The 22,076-nt window shown below is 39.3% G+C and overlaps 1 protein-coding gene across 3 annotated transcripts; it reads right to left on the reverse strand.

Annotated features, from left to right (window-relative positions):
* Window positions 1–997: 997 nt before the first annotated feature.
* On the reverse strand, window positions 998–20,992 carry INSIG2 (insulin induced gene 2). 3 transcript variants are annotated; one of them, XM_080798649.1, is made up of 6 exons: window positions 20,921–20,992; window positions 14,999–15,380; window positions 8,188–8,312; window positions 4,820–4,986; window positions 4,545–4,644; window positions 998–3,567 (listed from the first exon to the last, which is right to left on the reverse strand). In XM_080798649.1, the coding sequence occupies exons 2-6, from the start codon at window positions 15,240–15,242 to the stop codon at window positions 3,526–3,528; spliced, it is 678 nt and encodes a 225-aa protein (XP_080654775.1). In that variant the 5' UTR covers window positions 15,243–15,380; window positions 20,921–20,992; the 3' UTR covers window positions 998–3,525. The 3 variants fall into 3 exon arrangements, with proteins under 3 accessions (XP_080654775.1, XP_080654777.1, XP_080654776.1); XM_080798651.1 differs by lacking the exon at window positions 20,921–20,992 and adding an exon at window positions 17,323–17,345; XM_080798650.1 differs by lacking the exon at window positions 20,921–20,992 and adding an exon at window positions 15,675–15,990.
* Between the last annotated feature and the right edge of the window lie 1,084 nt (window positions 20,993–22,076).

Here is a 22,076-nt window from a genome sequence, read left to right on the forward strand (position 1 = left end):
ATGCATCTTTACCAGATGTCCTAGACATAGCTGAGCTGATCAAACTCATTAACTTTACCCACTCACCTGCTTCTCTGCATTCCTCTTTGGTTTATAGGAATACCATCGGCCTAGTTTCTCCCAAGAAAGAAACGTTAAGTCCCACTTCTCTTCCTTACCCTTCACACTCAAGTCATCAAGTTCAGATGTTAGTCCAAAATGTATCTCAATGTGTCCCTCACTCTTCGTTCCCAAAATTATGATCTCTCTCTCACCTCAAACATTCCCCTCATCTTACACACATCTACACCAACAAATGGCAATCTGGGCCGCACATTAAAACTGGCTGGGGAATTTATGAAAATCTTCATGTTCAGCGCACACCCCAGGCCAATTATTTTAGAGTCTCTGGGTTTAGGAACCAGGCATCAGCATACTTTTACAAGTTCCCATATGATTCCAATATGCAGCCAGCTTGAAAATTTTCCCAGAATTGAAGACATGAGCACACAGAATGAAAGTGCATACTGAATACCAAGCAAGAAAAGTAAAAACAAATCTAAAGCTAAACAGGTCAAAGTGAAACTGAGTAACTGTGAAGATAAAGAAAATATTGTGTAAAAGCTCCTGGAGAGAAAAGCCAAAATTACCTACAAAGGAAAGAAAATCACACTAATAGCAGATTTATCATCTCCAACACTAGATGGCATAAACAATGAGTTAAAAGTCTTCAACATAATGGGAGTCATGGGGCAGGGGGCGGTGGGTTAGCCTATGAACCTAGAATTCTAAGGCCTGCTAAATGTTCTGGGAGAGTGAAGCACATTCTTCCACATGCACAAAGCTAGGACTCTACTACACACAGACCATCAGTAGAAGAATTACCTTACAAACAACGCACAGTTGACCTTTGAACAACCTGGGTTTGAACCACACAAGTCCACTTATATGTGGATTTTTTTCAATAAATGTGGTACAGACTGTAAATGTATTTTCTCTTCCTTATGATTTTCTTAACACTTTTTTTCTCCATCTTTATTATAAGAATACAATATACAATACATACACAAAATATGTTATCAGTAAGGCTACAAGTAGTTAAGTTTTGGGGCAGTCAAAAGTTGTATGCAGACCTTGGACTGTGCAGGGGTCAGCGCCTGTTGTTCAAGGGTTAGCTGTACTTCACTGTGCAGGCAAGTGAGCCAAGAAAATTAGAGAACTATTTAATAATGATCAAGTCCAGATTCCACCTAGAAAATACAAGACGTGTGAATGTATGTGCCACTAAGAAGTTCCACTGCCCTTGATCAAAGTAAAATGGTTCAGTGCAAACAAATAAATTTTATAACAAAAGTATTAGCAGGATTCTGGACAGTTAATTTTAATTGTTTTCCTGTGCTTTTGTAGAATTAAGTTTCAGTTTTCAAGTGTCTGCTTTCCAGAACTTTAATAAAAGGAAGTGCTGCCAATGTATCAATGTTGAAAAATGTCTACTTTCTTTCACTGCAAAAAACTGGATGTAATATATTTACATGCTTATCAAAATATCAAAACAATTTTATTTTTGCCACTAATATCTTGTTTTCAAGATGATCTGAAAATAATCTTGAGAATTCCCAAGTGATAACCATTCAATTCCTGTAATGTTAGACTTGGTTTCCTTTCATTATTTCTTAGCAAATTCAATCATACATGTTAATTTTATTAAATTAATTCTCAGTATTAGATTCTAAGATTTAGCACAAGGAAGAAAAAAATGACTCTTAACCAAGATGATAATTATGTATTTAATACATCTTGCTTTTAACAGCAATTTTCAAAGTAAACACATCATAGACCTTATAACTTATTAAAGATTTATAGTGCTTACAAAGTTGATTCTAAAAATATACCTTATTTGTTCTAAATGAATAACATTATCTGGAAGATAGAATAATAAATTATAGTAGTATGTTTACCACCACTATAGTTAAGATTGTATACATATATTCAATATGAAATCCTTTTAGGATCTTCATACTTTCAGCCATAAAATGTAAAAGCAGATTAAAGTTTGGCATATGAGATCTCAGTCTGACAGCAATGGTTTTAAACCCCAAAATTAAACAGTATCTAGATGACACATTACAAGAGCATGGGCACATGCACATACATTTCTACATGTACATTCTCTCTCACTCAATCACACACACACACACACACGGACACACACACAAACCCAAAGTAAGGAGAAAGTTCCACCCTTGTGTATCAGACAATTGTCATCAATTTCAAAAATAAAAACTGAGGAAAAAGTTAACTAAAAATATGTTTAAACCACACTTAAATGGTTCCCGTTGTTGGAAAGATATGCACAAAACTGCTATCGAAATCTTTAACATGCACAGTATATGCCATCTCAGGACATTCTGGAATAGGCTTGAACTGTTCACTCATGGACATATGAATATATAAAAAGTGATGTGCTCATCCATTCCCCAGATGGCATTCCACTGACAGTCAGTCATGTGACCCAGCCGGGCTAATGTGGTTTGCTTCATAAAACCCAACAGATTACAGAACCCAAGAGAATTAGAAACTTCATTTTGATCTGTTTGGGGTTTCTTGGGTGTTCCATGTGCAAAAGCAATGAGTTACTGTACTGCAAATGACAACATCATTTCACACTTTGTGGTACTGCAAAAGGTCATTTGGTATTTCTATAACATATTTATTCTAGCTAAATTTCCCAATGGCGCCTTCTTTTAATTACATATAGCCTTGCAGACTTAGACTTAAAACAATTTAATGCTGATAACCCTCTCCTGCTCATCACTTTTACCTCCAGCAGAATTCCTTTTTGGACGCTCTCCAGTAATGCAGGTTTTAAAATGTTCTATGGAAGTTCATTTTCATTATCAATTAAAACACCCAAGCTCTCTGAGACAACATTAAAATAGAAACTAACCACCCATCAGGGCACCCATAACTCATACTGCTGCGATTAGAAAAATGAAAAGGCACAACATAAGCAGAAGAGAATGTATCAGCTTTCCATTTTTCTTTTTCTTTCTCTTTCTTTTGGCTTTCCTCTTATTTTATTTCACTAAGTTTATAAACTGTTCAAGCATTCTTACACTCTGCATGACAATAACAGAATATTTTGGCACATCAACATTGTGATACAATATATGGTATGTTTAAAAAAATTAATTAAAAAATTTCATCTATTAATGAACACATTGTTTAATGTAGTGCATATATATTTTATAGTTAAAGTCAAATACATCAAGGTTTGTAACTGATTTACAGATGAAGCAATCACAGATTGCAGTAATACATGCGTATATGCATGTATATGTGTGGAAGTGTGTGTATGCGTGTGTGTATATACGTATATATCTATACACACACATACACACACACACATACATACAAATATATACACCAATCAAGGGAAAAACTGCATCCTGGCAATTTTACAGTCCGAAGCTTGGTTGATATAGCTATCATTTACGTGCCCTTTTCATCCTGTTTTTCTGTACAGAAGATACATTTTTGCCTTCTTCATTCCTGATGAGATTTTTCTGCGATAACTTTACATTCATACTGTAAAAATTAAAAGGTTAACAGATTAAGGTGTATTTTGAATAGCAATTTCCATACAGACTAGAAATTAATACTTTATTAACATATGCCCATTTTATTTGTCAAAGAATCTGAGAGTTATGCAAGGATTAGAAGCAAATGACAAATATGATGGGAAAAAGAAAGCTCACAGTCAAGAAGTGAAAGAGACATAGCAAATGCAGGCAAAAGACAAGGTTTCTGCATCACACGTAAATGATAACAGTATGATTCAGATCAATCCTGTAACACGAAGGGAGGCAAACAGGTTTCTCTGAGTGCTTGGTAAGGCGAATCAGCAAAGGAAAGGTCATGAACTTAAGAGCAGGACTGATACAGTGAATTCAGGTAATATTTTTTTCAAATCACTTTATAATATCAAAGGGGAAAAGACTATTATTACATTAGCAAAATCTTCTGGTCAAGACAGTATTTTAGAAGTACAGCTACAAATGTGCACCCACAATTCAAGATAAAGGAAACTAATGGGCTTAAGATAATTGGATGGCCAGACTATCAAAAAGACAGCCACCTAAGCCACTCAGTTCTTCTAACTGGCTACAATGATACACATAGCACTTAATCCGTGAAACTGCTGTGGCCTCCAAATGCAGCTCCCTGACTCCTCCCATCCATGACAGGCATGACCAACAGCATCCTTTTTCTTCGTAACTAAAATGTTCAAACATCTTGATTTGCCAGAGATAGTCCTAATCTGTATCTACTGAAGCAACATACTTATTAGTAAGGCTGCTTTTCACTTTTAAAATTTTCTCTCTGTGATAGAGTAGAAACCTATAGACTAGTTAAAAAAAAAATTAGAGGTTAAATCCTATCACCTTATCCGTAACACGTTTTAGCTTTTCTATTCAGGGGTTCCTTTGACTCTCAGTATGCTTGGCTTGGAGAAAACTTGTTTTACAACTCAATAACAGATGAAATAATAAGCATCAGCTTACCATTGCCAGTTGTCGACCAATGTTTCCCATTGTTATGCCTCCAGCAAAAAATATACATGGTAACCAAGAACGAACATAGAGAAAATCTGGAGATGTATATCTAGAATAACAGAAATGTTTTTAACAACCCAACGAGGAAGTACAATGATACATATAAAGAAAATTACAATGGAAATAAGTTACTCTGTACATTAAAGTGGCTAACCCAATTTTAAAATCTCAATTCTGAAATCATTTACTTCTTTTAGCAAACAAGCACCAAAAAGAATACTTACTGATAAACACCATTATAGACTAGCAGTTGAGTGACCAAGGTTGCCAAGAAAGCAATTCCTACTCCAAGGCCAAAACCACTTCTAGATCTATCAAACGTCCACCATAGTCCAATGGAGAGTGCAGCCAGTGTGAGAGACAACTGTATGTTGTTATCAAAATCCACTTTCTGAGATCAGTGTTAAAGAGTCATCTTTTTAAAACTTGCCACCAAATAATACCACCTGTTCATTTTTCTAAAATAAGATGTTACTGCTGAGACAGGAACTGATTGCTTATTCTAGAGTGAGTTCAGTCTTTCCATACAATGCAGGACACCGGGTGAGATTAAACTGTCTGCGATATTTACTGAAGATACATAGAGAGCATGATATTTCATTAACAGATCTCACCTACTTGTAGTTCCCCCGACAACCCACCCCAAAAAAGCCTTCTGTCTACATTCACAATTATAAGATCAGACCCATTACATGAGAAATGCTTTCTTTGCTAAAAATGTAACCGGAAGTCTCGGAACACAAGTATTGCTAAAAGAACATACTTTTGCTAAAAAAGAAACCAATATTACTTCTCAAACAGGTTCAGAATTACTTGCGAATCATACAAGAACTTGAAAATAGAAGAGTTGACAGCTATTTAACAGGGTAGCACATTCTTTATATGATTTACTGACAGACACATTTTATAATAATGCAGTTCAGAAACAAGAGGACCAAGGACACAGTATCCCTTTCTATTATGTCAACTGTTCTAGTTTTAATTTGTTGAGGATAAAGCCTTGAAGTGAACATTATCTTGCAACCTGCCAAGCTATTTTGGTGCCTGAGACTTTCTGGTATAGGACAGTTTGCTCAAATGATATTTTATTTCCGTCACTTACTTAAGCATCTATTCACGAACGTGCAGCCCTTTTCTACTCCACAATCTCTGGGCAAAACGAAGCTTTACAAATTCAATTTTCTCATTTCTTTGCTAGAGGATTACACTAAAGGAATTAATTTCAAGTATCATTAAAAGGGCATTATCTATGTCCCAAAGGCCACATCTTGGCTCTATATCCGGCTCCCCAGGGGATGCTAGATAGCTCACCAAACTAACTGGCCATGCTGCCACTACAGAGAAGAGAGGAGAAGTTCAAAAAATGCATATAAAACTAATTCCCACTTCCTTTAACATCCTGTACTTACCATCCACCCCTGCTCCTACCACACCGGCTGGTATCTCCAATACCTGCTTCATGTACTTCTTAGCATCTGAGGGCCGTCTTTGGCCATTCCCTCAAGGTCATTTCCTGATCAGGTTGATTTACCAAAAAAAAAACAAAAAAAACCAACCCTACAGTTTATGGTATGCTTTCTGCAAAAGCTTTTCTTATTCTTTCGCAGGCATTATACCTAACACTCCAAAGGAAAGGTTATATGCTCTGATTTTTCTATCCAATAAACATTCTTATAAAGAGTGGAGTTTGATATTCACTGAGTTCTATCTTTGATAACTAAACAAACTTTATTAAGGGTCAAAGGAAAATAAAGTTTCTAGGGTAAATAGGTAAAATACTTCTACCTGAAAAATAGTACCATGGGATTTTCTCTGGTCTAAGGGACGTAATATTCTTAAGTCTATGTGATAAATTTTGCAGACATTTTGGGTTTTGCTTCAATGGTGGACAGAATAGTAAAAAAGAAATCACTATATTCAAGTATTTCATTGACAGAGAAAGAAAAGAACGACCAAAGCAAAAAACTTAAATTAGATATATAAAGGTTTTTAAATTCCAGAAAAGACTATCTAAATTTCTCTATTTAAAAACACCTGAAACATCTGGGATAGAATGGTCTAATCCACCAGTTGGGAGGGGAATTTACATGCTTAGGGGGCTCCTGAATGAGGGAAGGAGCCCTTTCTAGACTCGAGCCAGGATCTCTGTGGTCTGGTCTCACCTCTGTCCCACCATTGCAGGACAAGCCCCTTGGCAAAGTACCTAACTCTTTTAGCTTTCATTTGTCTTGTTATCTTTATAAAGAAAATGTGTAACTGGGTGATTTCTAAGTTTGACTCTAGAAACAATATTTTATGAGTCTATCTTTCTAAGTCCTCCCCACCACTAGATTTGTTTGTTATAAAATCCTACATCTCAAAGATTCCTCCAAGCTAAACTTGTTGGGAAATTCTTTAATACAAATGGAAATGGAAAACCGAACTAGTAACCACCACTGAGGGGCTTCCAAATTCACAAATCTCCAAGGGCTAGCACAACTGGAGAAAAGAAAGGCAAATGTGTTTGCAGAATGGAGGACCTTGCCACTTGCCCTTGCTCCCCTCTCAAGCTTCTCCAAAACAGCTCAATATTTCCTATGAAAGACACAGGAATCCATCCACCACGTGCCCCACCCTCCCTCCAGCTAACCACCAGCCGTGAGCCCAGTGCAGAGCCACACGAGGGAACCCTGGGCAGCCTGACCTGACCTGCACTGCATGCTCTTCCCAGCACCAAAGCTCCTGCCCCTTCCACTCTCTAAGCCACATCTTCTAGAAGAGGGAAGATTGCACTAGCCAGTCCCAGGCTCTCTTCTACATAGGAAAGTCAGGGGTGGGAGAGAAGAGGAGAGATGGTAGGGAGGATGACAGGATGAAAGTCTTACAAGGGCAAAAACTTTTATTCTGGGGTGGACTTTTTTTTTCTGTGGTATCAGGGAAAAGACGGGGAAGAAGGGAAATAGAGGCTACTTTACCTTTCCAGCTGGGATTCTCAAAAAAACATTCATTAATCACGAAATGAAATGTCAGAATCCATAAATGATCACACTTTAAATATATGTACCTTAGGGACAAATGTTCTTTTTGGCCAGTGTCTAAGCTGAACATTTCCACTTATGACACCTTTAAGAACATTTATGCGGTTTGCTGGCATTGATTAAAACCAGTGGATGAGTCTTTTCTTGGAAAAAATTACAGATTCCGTAAGTTAAAAACAAATAAAAAATCAGCCAGCATTCTGAAGCCACCACATGTCCTCACTGGCAAGTCTTAAATGAAAAGAGAGAGGGAAGAAATCCTTTGAAAATGTATCTGTTTCAATCTTAGAGTTAGCAAAACTACACAGAATTATGTAACCTGGTTCAAGAAGAACACGCAAAATGTGCCAAGTTGTTCAGTGGTCCTGAAACACGGGGGTTTAAATAAAAGGCCACACCCAAACCAGTAACTGCACGGCTGCTACTGTGATATTTCAACAAAATAGCACATGTTCTTTTTATGACAAAGGGAACATATCACAACTTGACAACGGTGAAGTTGCAAGGGACTGTTTAACCTTTGGTTTGTTGGAACCGCTTTGTGATTATGCATTTTGTTACAGCGGAAAGGATACAGCGCTGGCATGATTTATACCAACAAAGACGGCTACGCACCGCATCACACTGGACCACTCTCTTTTAAATTTATGTGGTTCTCCTAGATGCCTGTCAATGCAGGGGTATAATAACCCAATCACAGCTGTGGAAAGAAGGAGAAAAAAATTAAGTCATCTCCAATGCTATACTGGCAAAACTTAAGCTAAAAGAGTCACTACAACCCCCACAAGCATTTGAAAGATTGTTTCAAAAGCTCTCCAAGTTGCTTAACATCAATCACTGATATTTTTAAACTTACCTCCCCAAAGTGGGGAAAATAAAAAAAAAAAGATAACACCACTGCAGAAAGCACTGTAAATGATTACAACAGTATTCCAAATTATAATTGGCAGAGCACTATTTCACTGTATGAGTCATGATTTAGCAGTTTGCACTAGATGCTGCATGCTTCTTCTCTACTACTCCTATCTCTGAGATCTGAAAACATCAGACCAGCTGGCAGCAAAGCAATGTTCTCTCTGAAGTACATAACCATGAAGCATGTTATAAAATGCCACACAAAATGTCCAAAGAGAAGCTGGAAGCATAAATGCGTACAGTAAGGTCACCCCACACATAGTGTTTATTCCGATGGCTACAGATGTCCTGGTCTACAGATTACTCTAGTGCCTCCGGCTTGTCTCCTGCACCCAGAGCTGTGTCCTAACGTCCCCCTCTAGAGCTCTCTATAAGAACTGTACATTTTTGGTTAAAATTTAAATTCCTTCTTAAAAGTGAGAAGTCATTTTAGTACATTTCTTAGCTTTAGAAAGAACATCTTGAAGGTTAACCATATAATTATAAATAACTATATACAAAATGTCTATGATTGAGACTCCAAATATTCACACCCAATTTTTAACTGAAGTACTTGTCAAATGTCAACATTTTATTCATTTATGGGAAGAGATTTTAAATGTAAAGTTAGTCACTAAAAAAAGACCTTAATGAACCAAAACATTCTTCAACAAGTTATAAGGAAAATGCACTTCTACAGATTAAATTTAACAAGAAATAGCTAAGCAGCCTTGACTTGCTCGTTTCCCTAAAAACAGAATGGTCATGTTGCCATCAAGTAATAAAGACACAACTGATGTCCAGTGCTACCTATGATGTATCTTGAAATTACTGTACCAAAATCTTGAGTGCCTGAGGATCAGGAACCCCCCTGCCTGGCCTGGTATTGGCTAGATCTTACAAAAGACACATTCAATCTTTAAGGAAAAAGAGAAATCAATTAATATCAAAAATCACAGACTAGCGACCAATGGAGCAGTATTAAAAAGAGGTCACACAGTCACCCCTCCATCTGGGGGTGAGCAGCTGCAATGGTGTATGCGTGCTCTAATCCACAAATCTGAAAGTGCTGAGTTAGGCTTTTGCTGAGTAGAGATGGTTCATAGACCATCAAGAGATTAACAACAAATTTCAGCAATGTGGACCTCCAACAACTAACAGTAAATTTAAAACTTTCATATCATATTCCTATTTAAAAGGCTTGACTCTAAAATACTGGGAGATTAACTGACAGCATTTCCAAATTCCTACAAAATTAAAATGGCAACAAGCATGCCTAACAGTTGAAATACATCTAAATGAGTATTACCTCTTTTTTTTTTTTTCCTCTCAAGGGGTCATGAAACTAACAGCTCGTGTCATTCCTCACTCTCTCTTTCCCCCCTTTGCCTGTTGCTGACTAAAATCAACTAAGATCAGGCATTCCAAGTCAATTTTCCTCAGCAGCTGATGCCATAGGTAAAGAATTATCACATAGAGAATACTGACGTTTGTGCAAAGATATAAATAAGTAAAATTGACTAGATTTGTATGCATGTGATGTCAGACTCACAAGTGAGACAACTGAGAAGAGAAAGCAAAAACACAAAAAGGAATTTAAACTGCCATGCTGCCAACCTTGGGATTTGCCAATAAAAATCAAATCCATTGAGTATGCATGGTTCTCGGTTGCTCACTGAGAAGGAGAATTCGAGGAAGCTTGTCACTTTCCATTAAATGTCTTCTTCCTTCCCTTTAAATAAAGGCATGGAAGAGTCTGATAGCAGTGTCTACAGCACAGTGAGACTCCACTGTTTAAGAGTTCAGCAGAAGGATGTCTGGGCTTCTTTTCTCTTCCTTCTGACTTTTTTATTTTAACAAGAGATTGTTAAAATCATGCCTGTATAACATTATATGCAAACACTGTCCTGCTTAATTGGAGGGCTCTCTGATGCAAAATAACATCTCTTGGGATAGATTTACTTCCCAGCAACCTGTTACAGCGTACCAAGCCAAAAGCAGAAGAAGTTTGAAAAACATCAATATTAAGTCATCACATTTTCGGGGTAGTGTGTTTAATTCAGTGATATACTAAGAGGAACAGTTAAACCAAAAGTTTTTCAAAAAGGGCGGAAAAGGGGCACCTGGGTGGCTCAGTGGGTTGGGCCTCTGCCTTCGGCTCGGGTCGTGGTCCCAGGGTCCTGGGATCGAGCCCCACATTGGGCTCTCTGCTCGGTGGGGAGCCTGCTTCCCCCCACCCCCCACCCCCGCCTCTGCCTGCCTCTCTGCCTACTTGTGATCTCTCTCTGTCAAATAAATAAATAAAATCTTAAAAAAAAAAGAAAAAAAAAAAAGAAGAGGCGGAAAAAACGAAGCCACTGAAGGAGACAGACTTTCATGGAAAACTACAACAAGATATGCAATGTTTCATTCGATAAATACTTAAATTCCCATAATGTATCCAGTTCTTGCTATTTGCCAGGGATTTAAAAAGAAGAAAGAGTAAGACGTGATCCTAGTCCCAAAGAGAGCACAGAAACAATGCAATACAGTAATATGTTAGAGGTGGCACTGACAGGGCCTAGCGGGGGCCCAGTCTTCTTCTGGCATGTGCTGAGGGGAGGCAGGGTGCTGGAGTGTTGGGAAAGCTTCACAGAAAAGGTGGCCCCTGAGGGAGGAGCCCAGTGCAGCACGTCAGTGGTGTGGAAAGAGCTTTCTAATCCAAGGGAAAAGTCTGGGGGAAAGTATGGACAATGAAAATACCCACTGTCACCTGAAAATTGTAAGCTTTAGGCAAAAAGGGAGCTTCAGAAAGACTCTGAAGAAGACAAAGTTGGCAAGGGTCATATCATAGAGACTACCCTGCAGACACCGGGGAATCAAGAAATAATGCCATTGCATTTGTAGCAAACAGAAGGCTGCTCACTCTTACAGTGCTGAGTGTACCACACATGATGGAGAGAAGGGACTGGCGGGTGGTCAGAGTGAAAAATTAGAAGCAGAAAAAGAAAAACTGAAAATTCCCATCAGAGCAGTAGAGGGTCTGGACCAAGAGACAGAGGAAACATGGAAACTTGGAAACCTGGAGAAGTGAGAGCAGGAGGAAATTTGCAGGGCTCTCCAGGAACTGGGTAAATGACTGCCGGGCTAAACTGGAAAGATCCATTTTTTCTTTGTTAGATATTAGCTTCATAGGTATGAATATAATTTGGTTACTTCCAATTTTCAAGTCAATTTCCCTAGTTATTTTACCCACACAATGATAGTTATCTTTTTCCTCTATTCTTTCCTCGGAAAGATTCCTTTGCATCCCCCCGTAATGATCAAGAGGTTTCTAACTCTGATTCTAATGCACTGCACATATTGAGAAGTTAATCAACTTCAAACACCAGCCATTATTAAATTAAAAATAGAGAACTAAGAGAAAGAAAATGAAATCAAAGGAAATGTACCAGAGTTCTCTACTGGATGTCCCTCCAGAAGCACCGTTAACAAATTTTCCAGCAGTAGGTGCTATAGGGGAAGATAGCAGATAGCCAGGGACCCTTCTGTTTGCATGTAGAAAGTGGTGATTCTGGAGAATCTCCAGAAGGTAGCTAGCTGCTCTGTCTATGACTATTAGTTGGACAGGGAAAAAAAAGGACAATTATCAGTTTTTCTGACTTAAGATGGTAAGAGCCTAGAGATTTTTGAAAATGCATATCAGCACATGTACACAAAAACATATATATACTTCAAACACACATAAACATGTACACACTGTGTTTCTTATATCATTAACTTCTTATTTCCTTGGCATTTTCCCCAAAATTGGGGGCAGGAGGTGCAAGAATCCATTTTCCACCTTTGGTAACATTCACAAATCTGGTATCTTCACTCTCATCTACTAAATGCCATGACTCACCCAACAAAATCAGTAGCAGAGTTAACTGAAATCTAGATTTCCAAATGCCTCTGTACCTCCGTGTGCCCACGTACCTCATGGAATGCACTGCTTTCAGGAGAAACACTTAAGCGTAAATCCCCTAAGTGGGGAAGTATGTAAACATAAATCCCCTAAGTGGGGAAGTATGAAGTTAGGTTTGTAAGTGTGACAAATCTAGTGGCTGGGAAAAGGAAGGAAAGTAGGGACAAAGTAACTGAAATGTGGCATTAACATTTGGAACTGTCCCTCCTAAATATGAGTTTGTGGCAAAAGTGCCCATGTCACAGGGACAGACGCAACCCCTGGTCCTCTCCTTAATGGTGGTACAAAGAAACCTGCTAGTACAAAGAAACCTGTTCTCCTGCCCCAGCCACAAAAGTCCAACACACAACAGCAGGTTCCATCGAAGCCTGGCACTTCGTCTGCAAGCTTACCCTGAGTCGAGGGTAAGTGTGATTAGCTTCCTCTTTCCCCTCCTCCAGCCTGGAACGCTGGACCCAGCTGTACCATTCACTAGCTCTGAGACCCTGGGCTCAATGACATCCTCTCTTCCTCTCAGGTTCCTCATTCCCCAAAGTAGGCACAATGCCAAAATCTCACTCCCAAAGTTGCCCTATATATCCCTGGGGTTAAGGGATGTGCCTAGCATATCAGGAGGCAGTCAGTAAGTAACGGTTTCCCTCCTCTGACCTTCCTTTGTCTATTCTGAAAAGACATGTTCTTCCAAATCCGAACAAGCTTCAACTGGTAGCCAGATAGCAGCTATACCATGCGAGAAAATAAACAAACTAGAAAAAGACAATGGGTGGGGCACCTGGGTGGCTCAGTGGGTTAAAGCCTCTGCCTTCGGCTCAGGTCATGATCCCAGGGTCCTGGAATCGAGCCCTGCATCGGGCTCTCTGCTCAGCAGGGAACCCGCTTCCCCTTCTCTCTCTGCCTGCCTCTCTGCCTACTTGTGACCTCTGTCAAATAAATAAATAAAATCTTAAAAAAAAAAAAAAAAGAAAAGAAAAAGACGATGGGAAAATTTAATTTTTCTCTTTTTAGTTTAGATGAAATAAAAGAAAATACATGAGGACTAGTAGACACAGCAGAGAATGATAAAATATAATTTATGCTTTCTCTTCTATTTGGATGAGTTTGTTTAGTCTCTCAGAAAATGTAATAACCCTGGGGAAATTACGAATCACTGCCTTTATAAACTTTTAATGTGAATATTGTGATAGAGACACTGACACATAAACCACACTGAAACCTTCCCACAACATTCCTCTCCATCCATGCATGCAACTGTCCAGTAGATTCCACAAGTCATTCTAAAACATCTCACACCTAACTCTTCCCCTTCAACCTCCAGCTCAAGGATGGAAGTCAAGAGGATCTACATTATACTGCAAGGTATTGGTGTATTTTAAGTATGAGACACCAAATGGACATTCCAAAAAGCAATTTTCTCCCTCAATCAGATTTTTCTTCTACCACACAATGATGGCTTCGTTCTATTACTTTCTTTTATAAAATGTTATTAATTTATTGGTCTCAGTCAGTAGAAAAAGCTAAAGAGCATCCATTATGGAAGCTCTGCATGAAGTAGGCTTTCTGAAATGCTCCACTTTATCCCTTACACGCTGTCCACCAAAAAAGATCTAAAATAACTACTGAAATAGGATAATGACTTTAAGTAAAGAGAATCCACCTTATTAATCTCTTGAAGTATTCATTATCCTTAAACCATATCTGGTTTAAGATACCAAGAAAAAAAAACAGATACAAAAATCTAAAAAATAACAACATGAAGCTTTAAACTTGCAGAACACTACTCCATCTCTCAAGTTGTCATCTACTTCAAAAACAAGGCCATAACACACACAGATCTAAGCCTTAAAACCACAGTGACAATGATCATTAAAATAACTCAGAGTAAGAACTGGGGTGCCTGGGTGGCTCAGTGGGTTAAGCCTCTGCCTTTGGCTCAGGTAATGATCTCAGGGTCCTGGGATAGAGCCCCACATCAGAGTCTCTGCTCAGCAGGGAGCCTGCTTTCCCCCTCTCTCTGCCTACTTGTGATCTCTGTCAAATAAATAAATAAAATCTTTTTTAAAAAATTATTTTTAAAAAAGGATTAATATGAGGTGGGTTGAAGAAAAGACAAAATTAAGAAGTTAAGAGCCTCATCCCAAAGGGAAGTAAGATTCTTTTAAGATTAAAATGTTAAAGTTCATAGGTCAGACAGAAATCAGACACAAGAGTACCTATACTGTGATTCCATTTATATTACATGGGGTAACAGGCAAAAATAACCTAGGGACAGAAACAGAAAGATCAGTGGAAGCCTGAGGCTGGGGGTGGGGAATGGACAGCAAGAGAGCCCAAGAGAATCTGTGGGTCATGGAAATGTACTACAGCAGGACTGTGGTGATTGGTAACACCACTGTGTGAATTTGCCTCAACGCATCAAACTGCTCATTTAAAACAGGTCCACTGTCCTGCATTGAAATAAAAAATGAAAAACAAGTACTAACCAGACAACATCCACACGCATGTGGCCTCCTTCCTTTCTAAGCATTATAGAAGTAGGCTACACATACCTGAGGCTGTCCCACAGCACGGCGGTACCCACCACGCTGAAGAAAAGATGCTGGCGATCACGTCAGGTGGAAAGAGCGTCACATTTCTCTGAATCTGAAGTAAATTTAACACTAAGGCAAGAAATACTCCAATAAAAAATAGTACCACTCCACGAATCATCAAGTTCACACTCCTGCTAGTGACAGATGAAATGTAGGGGCCGCGCTTTTTGGGCCCAGGTGACTCTGTCTCTCCTTCTGCCATGGTTTCATCAGTTCAGTAAACCAGCAAGGCGGGGAGAAAAAGGCTTCCCAGCTGAAAAGCCAACTGTCTGTGAATCAGTGCAGACTGGCGTTTCAACAGTTACAGCATCTTATCCTAAAAGAGGACCTACCAGAAATCCTGCAAGAGATAAGAAAAAAAGAAATGAATGTTTATCTAATAAATGATCATACAATTTTTCTGATTTCAATACTAACTAATTTCAAAGTACAAATAATGAAATGACAAGCTTATGTATTTATTTAAATTAGTTATTTACTGAATAAGAAGTGGTTTAAAAAGCATTCTTATAGGCATGGTATAATAAAAAAGTGTTATATTTACTAAGACAGAATAAGTGACCTGCGAAGCTCAAAGGTTAGAATAATAATAAAAACAGCTTGTTCTGCTTCACAGAAAAGCAGAGCAGGTTACCTGAGATAGTTCCACCAGAATCTGGAAGATTAAAATCCAGGTTGCTGTTTCTTCTACCTAAATCTCCAACCCAGAACAGATGGGCCTGCAGATTTAGGTAAAAATCTTTATGCTTTATAAAAAAATAAATGACTTTATACAGAAAATCAACATATTCTAACTGAAAATTCTGTACCGCTCACAATAAAATGTGACTTGCTCATAAGGATGACCTCCATAGAGGAACACGCTGTTTTCATGTTTACAGGCTGTATATTTGATTTTTGCACAAAAGCATCTTAGAAAACACAGACTGCCGCCCACTTACCTATACATACACCAAGCACAGAAAGCAGACCTTCTCTCTGCAGGGCCACAGCTGTGTCCCCCCCCACCTGGACCCAGCCAGCCCTCTGTTGCAACCACAGAGCTACTGTGACAGAGCTGCACTAGGAAGCAGAAGAAAGGAAGCTAAGAAAATGAAGAGTAACCTCATGCCCAGACTGTAAGGAGTTTTGGCCACATGGCTCCTAAAAGCCAGGGAAAGTGGTCTCTTGTATGCATCTGGTTAAGTCAAAGAACATCTGATACTTTCTGTGAACACAAAACCCATGTGTAAACTGAGGGTTGGGGAGAGGGGTGCTGACTTTAGAAATAATCTGTATGAAAATGAGAACATTTGCGAGTACTAGTAAGCCGTGTCACAGCCAATCAGTTCCATGTGCTAAACACAGACAACAGACTGGGTTTTTTTTTGTTTATTTGTTTTGTTTTGTTTTGTTTTACTGAACCTCTGTCACATCCAAAGCTCTGTGCCCAACACTCACAGTGGGATGTCTGTCCTCAAGCTAGTCCTCACAAACCTAACTTAGTCTATAGCATGACTGAGCTCTGCAGCTTAGAGGACTACAGAAAACAGTACGTCTTACGGCTGACTCATGGACAAATACATTCTACACACCAACTGAAAACGTCTAGAACCCATCTCTTCCTGATCTTGTCCCACAGACTCTTCCTTGCTGTGCAATCCAGCAAATGAGCATGCCAGGTGTTCAGTTGCTACAGAACTTTTCATCATCACCATAATCATGACTATTGATACAGCTCCCTGGACATAGAGTTAGCCCTAATCTTCAAAATCATCCAAAGGTAAGTATTATCATCCTCATTTTACAAATGAAATCAAAGTCAAAGAGATTTAGCAACTTGCTTATCATCACATGACACATAGTATCAGTACTGGAATTTTACCTTAGGTCTGAGTCCAAAACCCATCCTCTTCCCTCTAAACCTGAGTCCTATTCCAGCCCAACTCCTCAGACTTCTTTTTTGGCACATGGATTTGTGGAAGGGGATTTGGTTACTGAAAAGATGGCAGACATGGAAAATCGAACTCAACTGTAATATATCCTCAATGTAAGTAGACAACCATATAATATCACAAAGATCATGACAGTAAATGCAAAAATGCTTTGAAATTTTCTTCAAAATTACTAGATCAAGGTGTAAAAAGGTATTTTAAAGAAAAAAAAAACATACAGCCAATTTACACACTCTTATGCCACCATACTGCCTAAGACCCTTCACTTCCCAGACGTCCAGTAGACACAGCGAGGTGCCCCAACTTCTGCTGTTAAAATGGCTAATCGAGAACAAAGAGTATACATACATTTTAAGTAGCCCCAATTCCTCTAGTAAATCCTTCTTTTATGTCTGTGATTTTTTCCAAGCGGGAATTAATCGCAAAGGATATGGTGTGTTGAAATTATGTTTCTGTAAGAGCTTAATAACTTCAGCTTAAAAAGCTTTTTCCAGTTGTGCCAGGCCCCAGCTCACAATCACCAGTGTTTGTCAGAGGGCAATGGCATTTTTGGCAGGACAATTCCTTGCTGAGTGAAACTGCCCTAGGCATTGCAAAACACTTAACATCCCTGGCTCGTGCCCACTAAATGCCAGTGTGTGCCCCCTCACCCATTTGAGACAACCAAAAATGTTTCTACAATATTTCCAAACACCACCAGATAGGCAATGCCCTCCCACTCAGGGCCACAGATTGCCACAGACTATTTCCTCAAGCTAGAGACTTTCTAAGTTGTTTGTTTATGTTATTCTACAATAGCTCCTTATTCAACCTTTCCTAGCAGTGCTTGTTTATAGTTTCCTACTTCACCCCAAAAGTTTTCTTTAAAAGTAACACAATTTTGTTTTGGTGATTGTTTATTTGAATGAGTTCTCTTTTTAAAGATAATATTTTTAAAATCCAAAAAGCTGATTTTTATGACTATACAGTAATATAATAGCATATAATTACTAGAGACAAAAATAAAAGAATGCTTTAGAATCATAGTATCCTAAAATTTAAGAAAGAGAAGAGAACTGAGAGATCATCTGTTCCAGGGGGTACTTGAGCCTGATGCAAAACAAAACAAAAAAGCTGTCTATATATGCATCTTCCTGGACAGTTGCACAGTTTATAGAAGTACTTAAAAAGTCCACAATCCAAAAGAAGTTAACCAGTGATCTAACAGTTTTATCATTTTACTAGATAAGAAATTCCACAAGACCACTCACTCCCTACTCCCACATCCCTACTATGCAACAACAGTTCAGTTCCTTAAAAAAGCATGCTGCTTATAGTAACAGAACACGGAAGTGGGTTATTTAAATGAAAGCTCTTGGGATTAAGTATGCCCTTAATCTGTTTATTGTAAAGTTCGGTTTTCTGATAAAGTATTGATATTTTTTTTCTTAAAATAAAATGTACCTATACCTTTCAACATTAATCTTGTATCAATGATAAATTTAATTCTTCTCCAAAATTAAAAAAAAATCTATATTTGAAAAATTTAGATTACTCAAGAAATAATTTGTTGATTAGGGAAAAATTCTTTGGTATAAAGATATTATTTAGAGAGAACAATACCTCAACAGATCTTCAATGATAATCCTGATAGGGAGGTAAGTGTTTTTAATCCCCATTTTTACAAAACAGAGTAAGTTAAGTAACTTCCTGAGATGATAACACTGTTATCAGGTAGCACCAGGACTGGCATTCTCCCCCACATCCCCAACACTCTGGTTCCTTCTAGAGTTCCTTCACATTTCACCACACTGTCCCAACTACAAACACCATACAAAAACAATTCACAAGTCTCACAAGTGGCAGCTTTTAAAGTCATACTGATCAACTAATGTTAATACAAAAATAATGTGTTTTGTTTTTTTTTCAAAAATTGACAAAGAAAAATCTCCCACTGTATGTAAGAAATCCGTATTCTTCCTTGAGCCCTGACCTATAACTTCTATAAAGTACGTTACTAAACAAAGAGAACAATAGTTTAGACAGGTCAGTAACAAATCATCAAAAATGGAAAAATATTAGGCCAGCTATATGGCCGCCTGTTAATGGGTGATATTATTCCTTTAAAAAAATAAGTGGTAAGTGATTCCGAACTTTTGGAATGAAAATCAAAGTTCATATCTTCCACTGAAACAACTTTCAGGCAACAGGCATTTGAAAACAAACATAAAATTTTCTAGTAACCTTAAGAACCGGTTGTATTTTATCAATTCCAACACCCTCTCAAATCACACAAGATCATTCATCCTCCAATGATTAACAGTCACAGAAGTATATTTCCTTCCTCATATAACCCTATCTCTTCAGGTGTTTAGGTCAGATAGGCCATAAGTAATAAAACTAAATTACTACCTCACATCTTTCATTAGATCCTCTCTTAATTATAATGGTATTCTCAAAACAGAATAAGCATAAACATCAGGAAAAACACACATCAATGAAAAATAAAAGCACACAAATGTGAATCATAGACTATGCATGCTAAAACTTTTAGAAAGACAAATATGTTTGTCTTGAAGACAATGCCACTTATCTTTCCTTTCTACATTCTTCAAACACAGAAACCATTAAACAAGCAGCATTCACATCCCATTACTACTTTTAAATGTCACATCTCATTCACTAAAAAGGTTACTTTATCATTTGAATAATTTTTTGATAACAATGAAAATGTGTTTCTAAATTACTCAACTGCATTTTCTCCTTTCCTTTGCAGCGGGCCATTCGAAAAAGCAACAGTTGTCAGTTTAAAAAGAATCAACCTCTTTCCCAAATGTACATGATTTACTGCTTGGTCACTTTGTATCAGATATGTACCGACAACTACAACAAATCACACTAGTCAACATAATGTGCAGTGAAAGAATGAAAATGGAAAACAGGCTAATATTTTTTTCCCTGGAGACCCTATTAGTTAGGCATCCCTTCATTTTCACTCGGTGGTAGGCAACCAGGGATAAGCCCCAAAGTTGGAAAACACAATCTAGCCACTGTTTGGCTGCCTTCCCCGGCAATGCTCTGCTCCACTGCAATACCGGTATGGGCCAGCTCCAGTGGCCCAGGGCTCAAGTCCACCCATTCCTTCTTAAAGCATCTCCTCACTAATCCTACGAAACAGGAAGCCCTTCATGATATATTCTCATATTTTCCTAGACTATCAAGCTTACCCCATACTTTTATAACTTTTTTTCCAACAGTAACAGGGCATGGGTCATGATCACTTGTTTTAGCACACTTCCCCCACCCCCCTCCCCTATCATCCACACCGCTTTGCTTTTCCAGATTGCCAATCCCCACTGAGCAACCCCCAAATCCCAGTAACTATCACCAACTGACTTCTAGGTCCCGACAAGTGTTCCCTTTGGACTGACCCACACACCTACTCCAAAGGTGTCCAATTCCAATCCAAAATGCCAAAGTCCCACTCCTCAACCTAATATCAACATACCTCTTTGCGGATTCCAAACTTACTACAAAAGCTACGCTTTTGGATCCATCCACCTCCCCGACCTGAGTCTCCCTGGCTACAAGCCTCCCAAATCCTGACAGCTCTATGGTTGACAGCTCGCCGACCTCCAGCTTCATCAAATCTCCAGGGTCGCCCTTCCCACCGTCCTCCAGTCTTCTTTCCGTTCGGACACTCTTCACTGTACGGGGAGCCTCGGCCTCTCCTATGACCTCCGCCCGACCCCGCTGTCCGCCTCCGGACCTCTCCGACCCTTCACCAGGTAAGCGGGGGCCCTTGCCCTTCAGGCCCCATCTGTGGTCCTGGCTACCCGCATCTGCCAGCAGGGTTCCTAGCCTGCAAAAACACAAGCGGTTCCTCTTCCCGAAGGCCATCCCCCTCTTCAGGACTCTTCCCTCAGCACCATAGCTCCCGAGCTTCGCAGGGGGACCCCCAACTCACCCCCGCCTCCGCCATCTTCTGGGACCGGCTCCCGCCCCCCTCCACCTCTTCCTCCTCCCCTCCCACAACTCCGCCGAAGCCCCACTGCGCCTGTGCAGTCCACGAGGAGGCGCTCCGACGATCGGGGCAGAGGAACTTCCGGTTATTACCCGCGCTCGTTGTTGAGCCGGTGAGACGGGGCAAAAGAGCTTCCGGTTTGCCCGAAAACAGCCCCTGCTTGTAGGCGTGGACTGTTTAGAGGGTAGGAGGTGGTTAGGTCAGCTGTTGTTTGCTGACCAGGCAATCTTGGGTTGTGACGAGTATCCAGGCCCAGTGGGCGGTGTAAGAGAATCGCGCACTGACACACGCACACTCTCTGGGAGGCGTGACCCTCAGCGTGTGCCTCTGCTCCAAGAGGAACTGAGGGCTTTGGAGCGCAGGCTGCCCAGATCTCCCGCCAGGGACGCTGACTCTCAGTATCTGTGCTTTCGCTGGGCTTTACTCTTTACGTTTTACAGTCCCCTACTAAATCATAAAAGCGTAACTGATACTTCGCTCATCTCCATCCCACACCACTTCATAAGGTTTTTATTAATAATGGTTCCCCAAGTTCGACCAGGTAGCACAGTTTGAGGACAGATGTTTTCCTAGGAAGAGCTTTGGAGGTCGATAGCAAAGTAGAGAAAATAGAGAATCTTAAAACCCCCCTCTTTGTTGGGAGGTGTACTATGTATGAATGTGATCAGGTTATAGTGGTCTTGAGGAAAGTTTTAGGTGAAATTTAGGCCTACCATAATTGTTTAAGAGCTTCCCATAAAAGTGTCAGTGAAATACCTTTTTTTCCCCTTCCTTTGAGTGGTTAACAGTAAGATGGATTTTTATATTTCTAACCTTTATATCAGTACACTTATTTCTCAAAATTAAAGGCTAAATTAAATCTGCAACAAAATGCATCTAGGCAAGTATTTATATGCTCTTTCTTGTTTTCTCTAATGTTTCCTATAGCTCATAAATGTCTCTCTTTTTTAAAGATTTTATTTATTTATTTGAGAGAGGGAGAGCGGGAGAGAGCACAAGCAGGGGAAAGAGGCAGAGGGAGAGGGAGAAGCAGTAAAATAAGATTTGGGCAGATTATATGGATGGGTGAAGAATTTTAAAAGGAAAAGAGAAGAGCACC

The sequence above is a fragment of the Martes martes genome (assembly GCF_963455335.1).
Source record: "Martes martes genome assembly, chromosome: 3".
NCBI lineage: Eukaryota > Metazoa > Chordata > Mammalia > Carnivora > Mustelidae > Martes > Martes martes.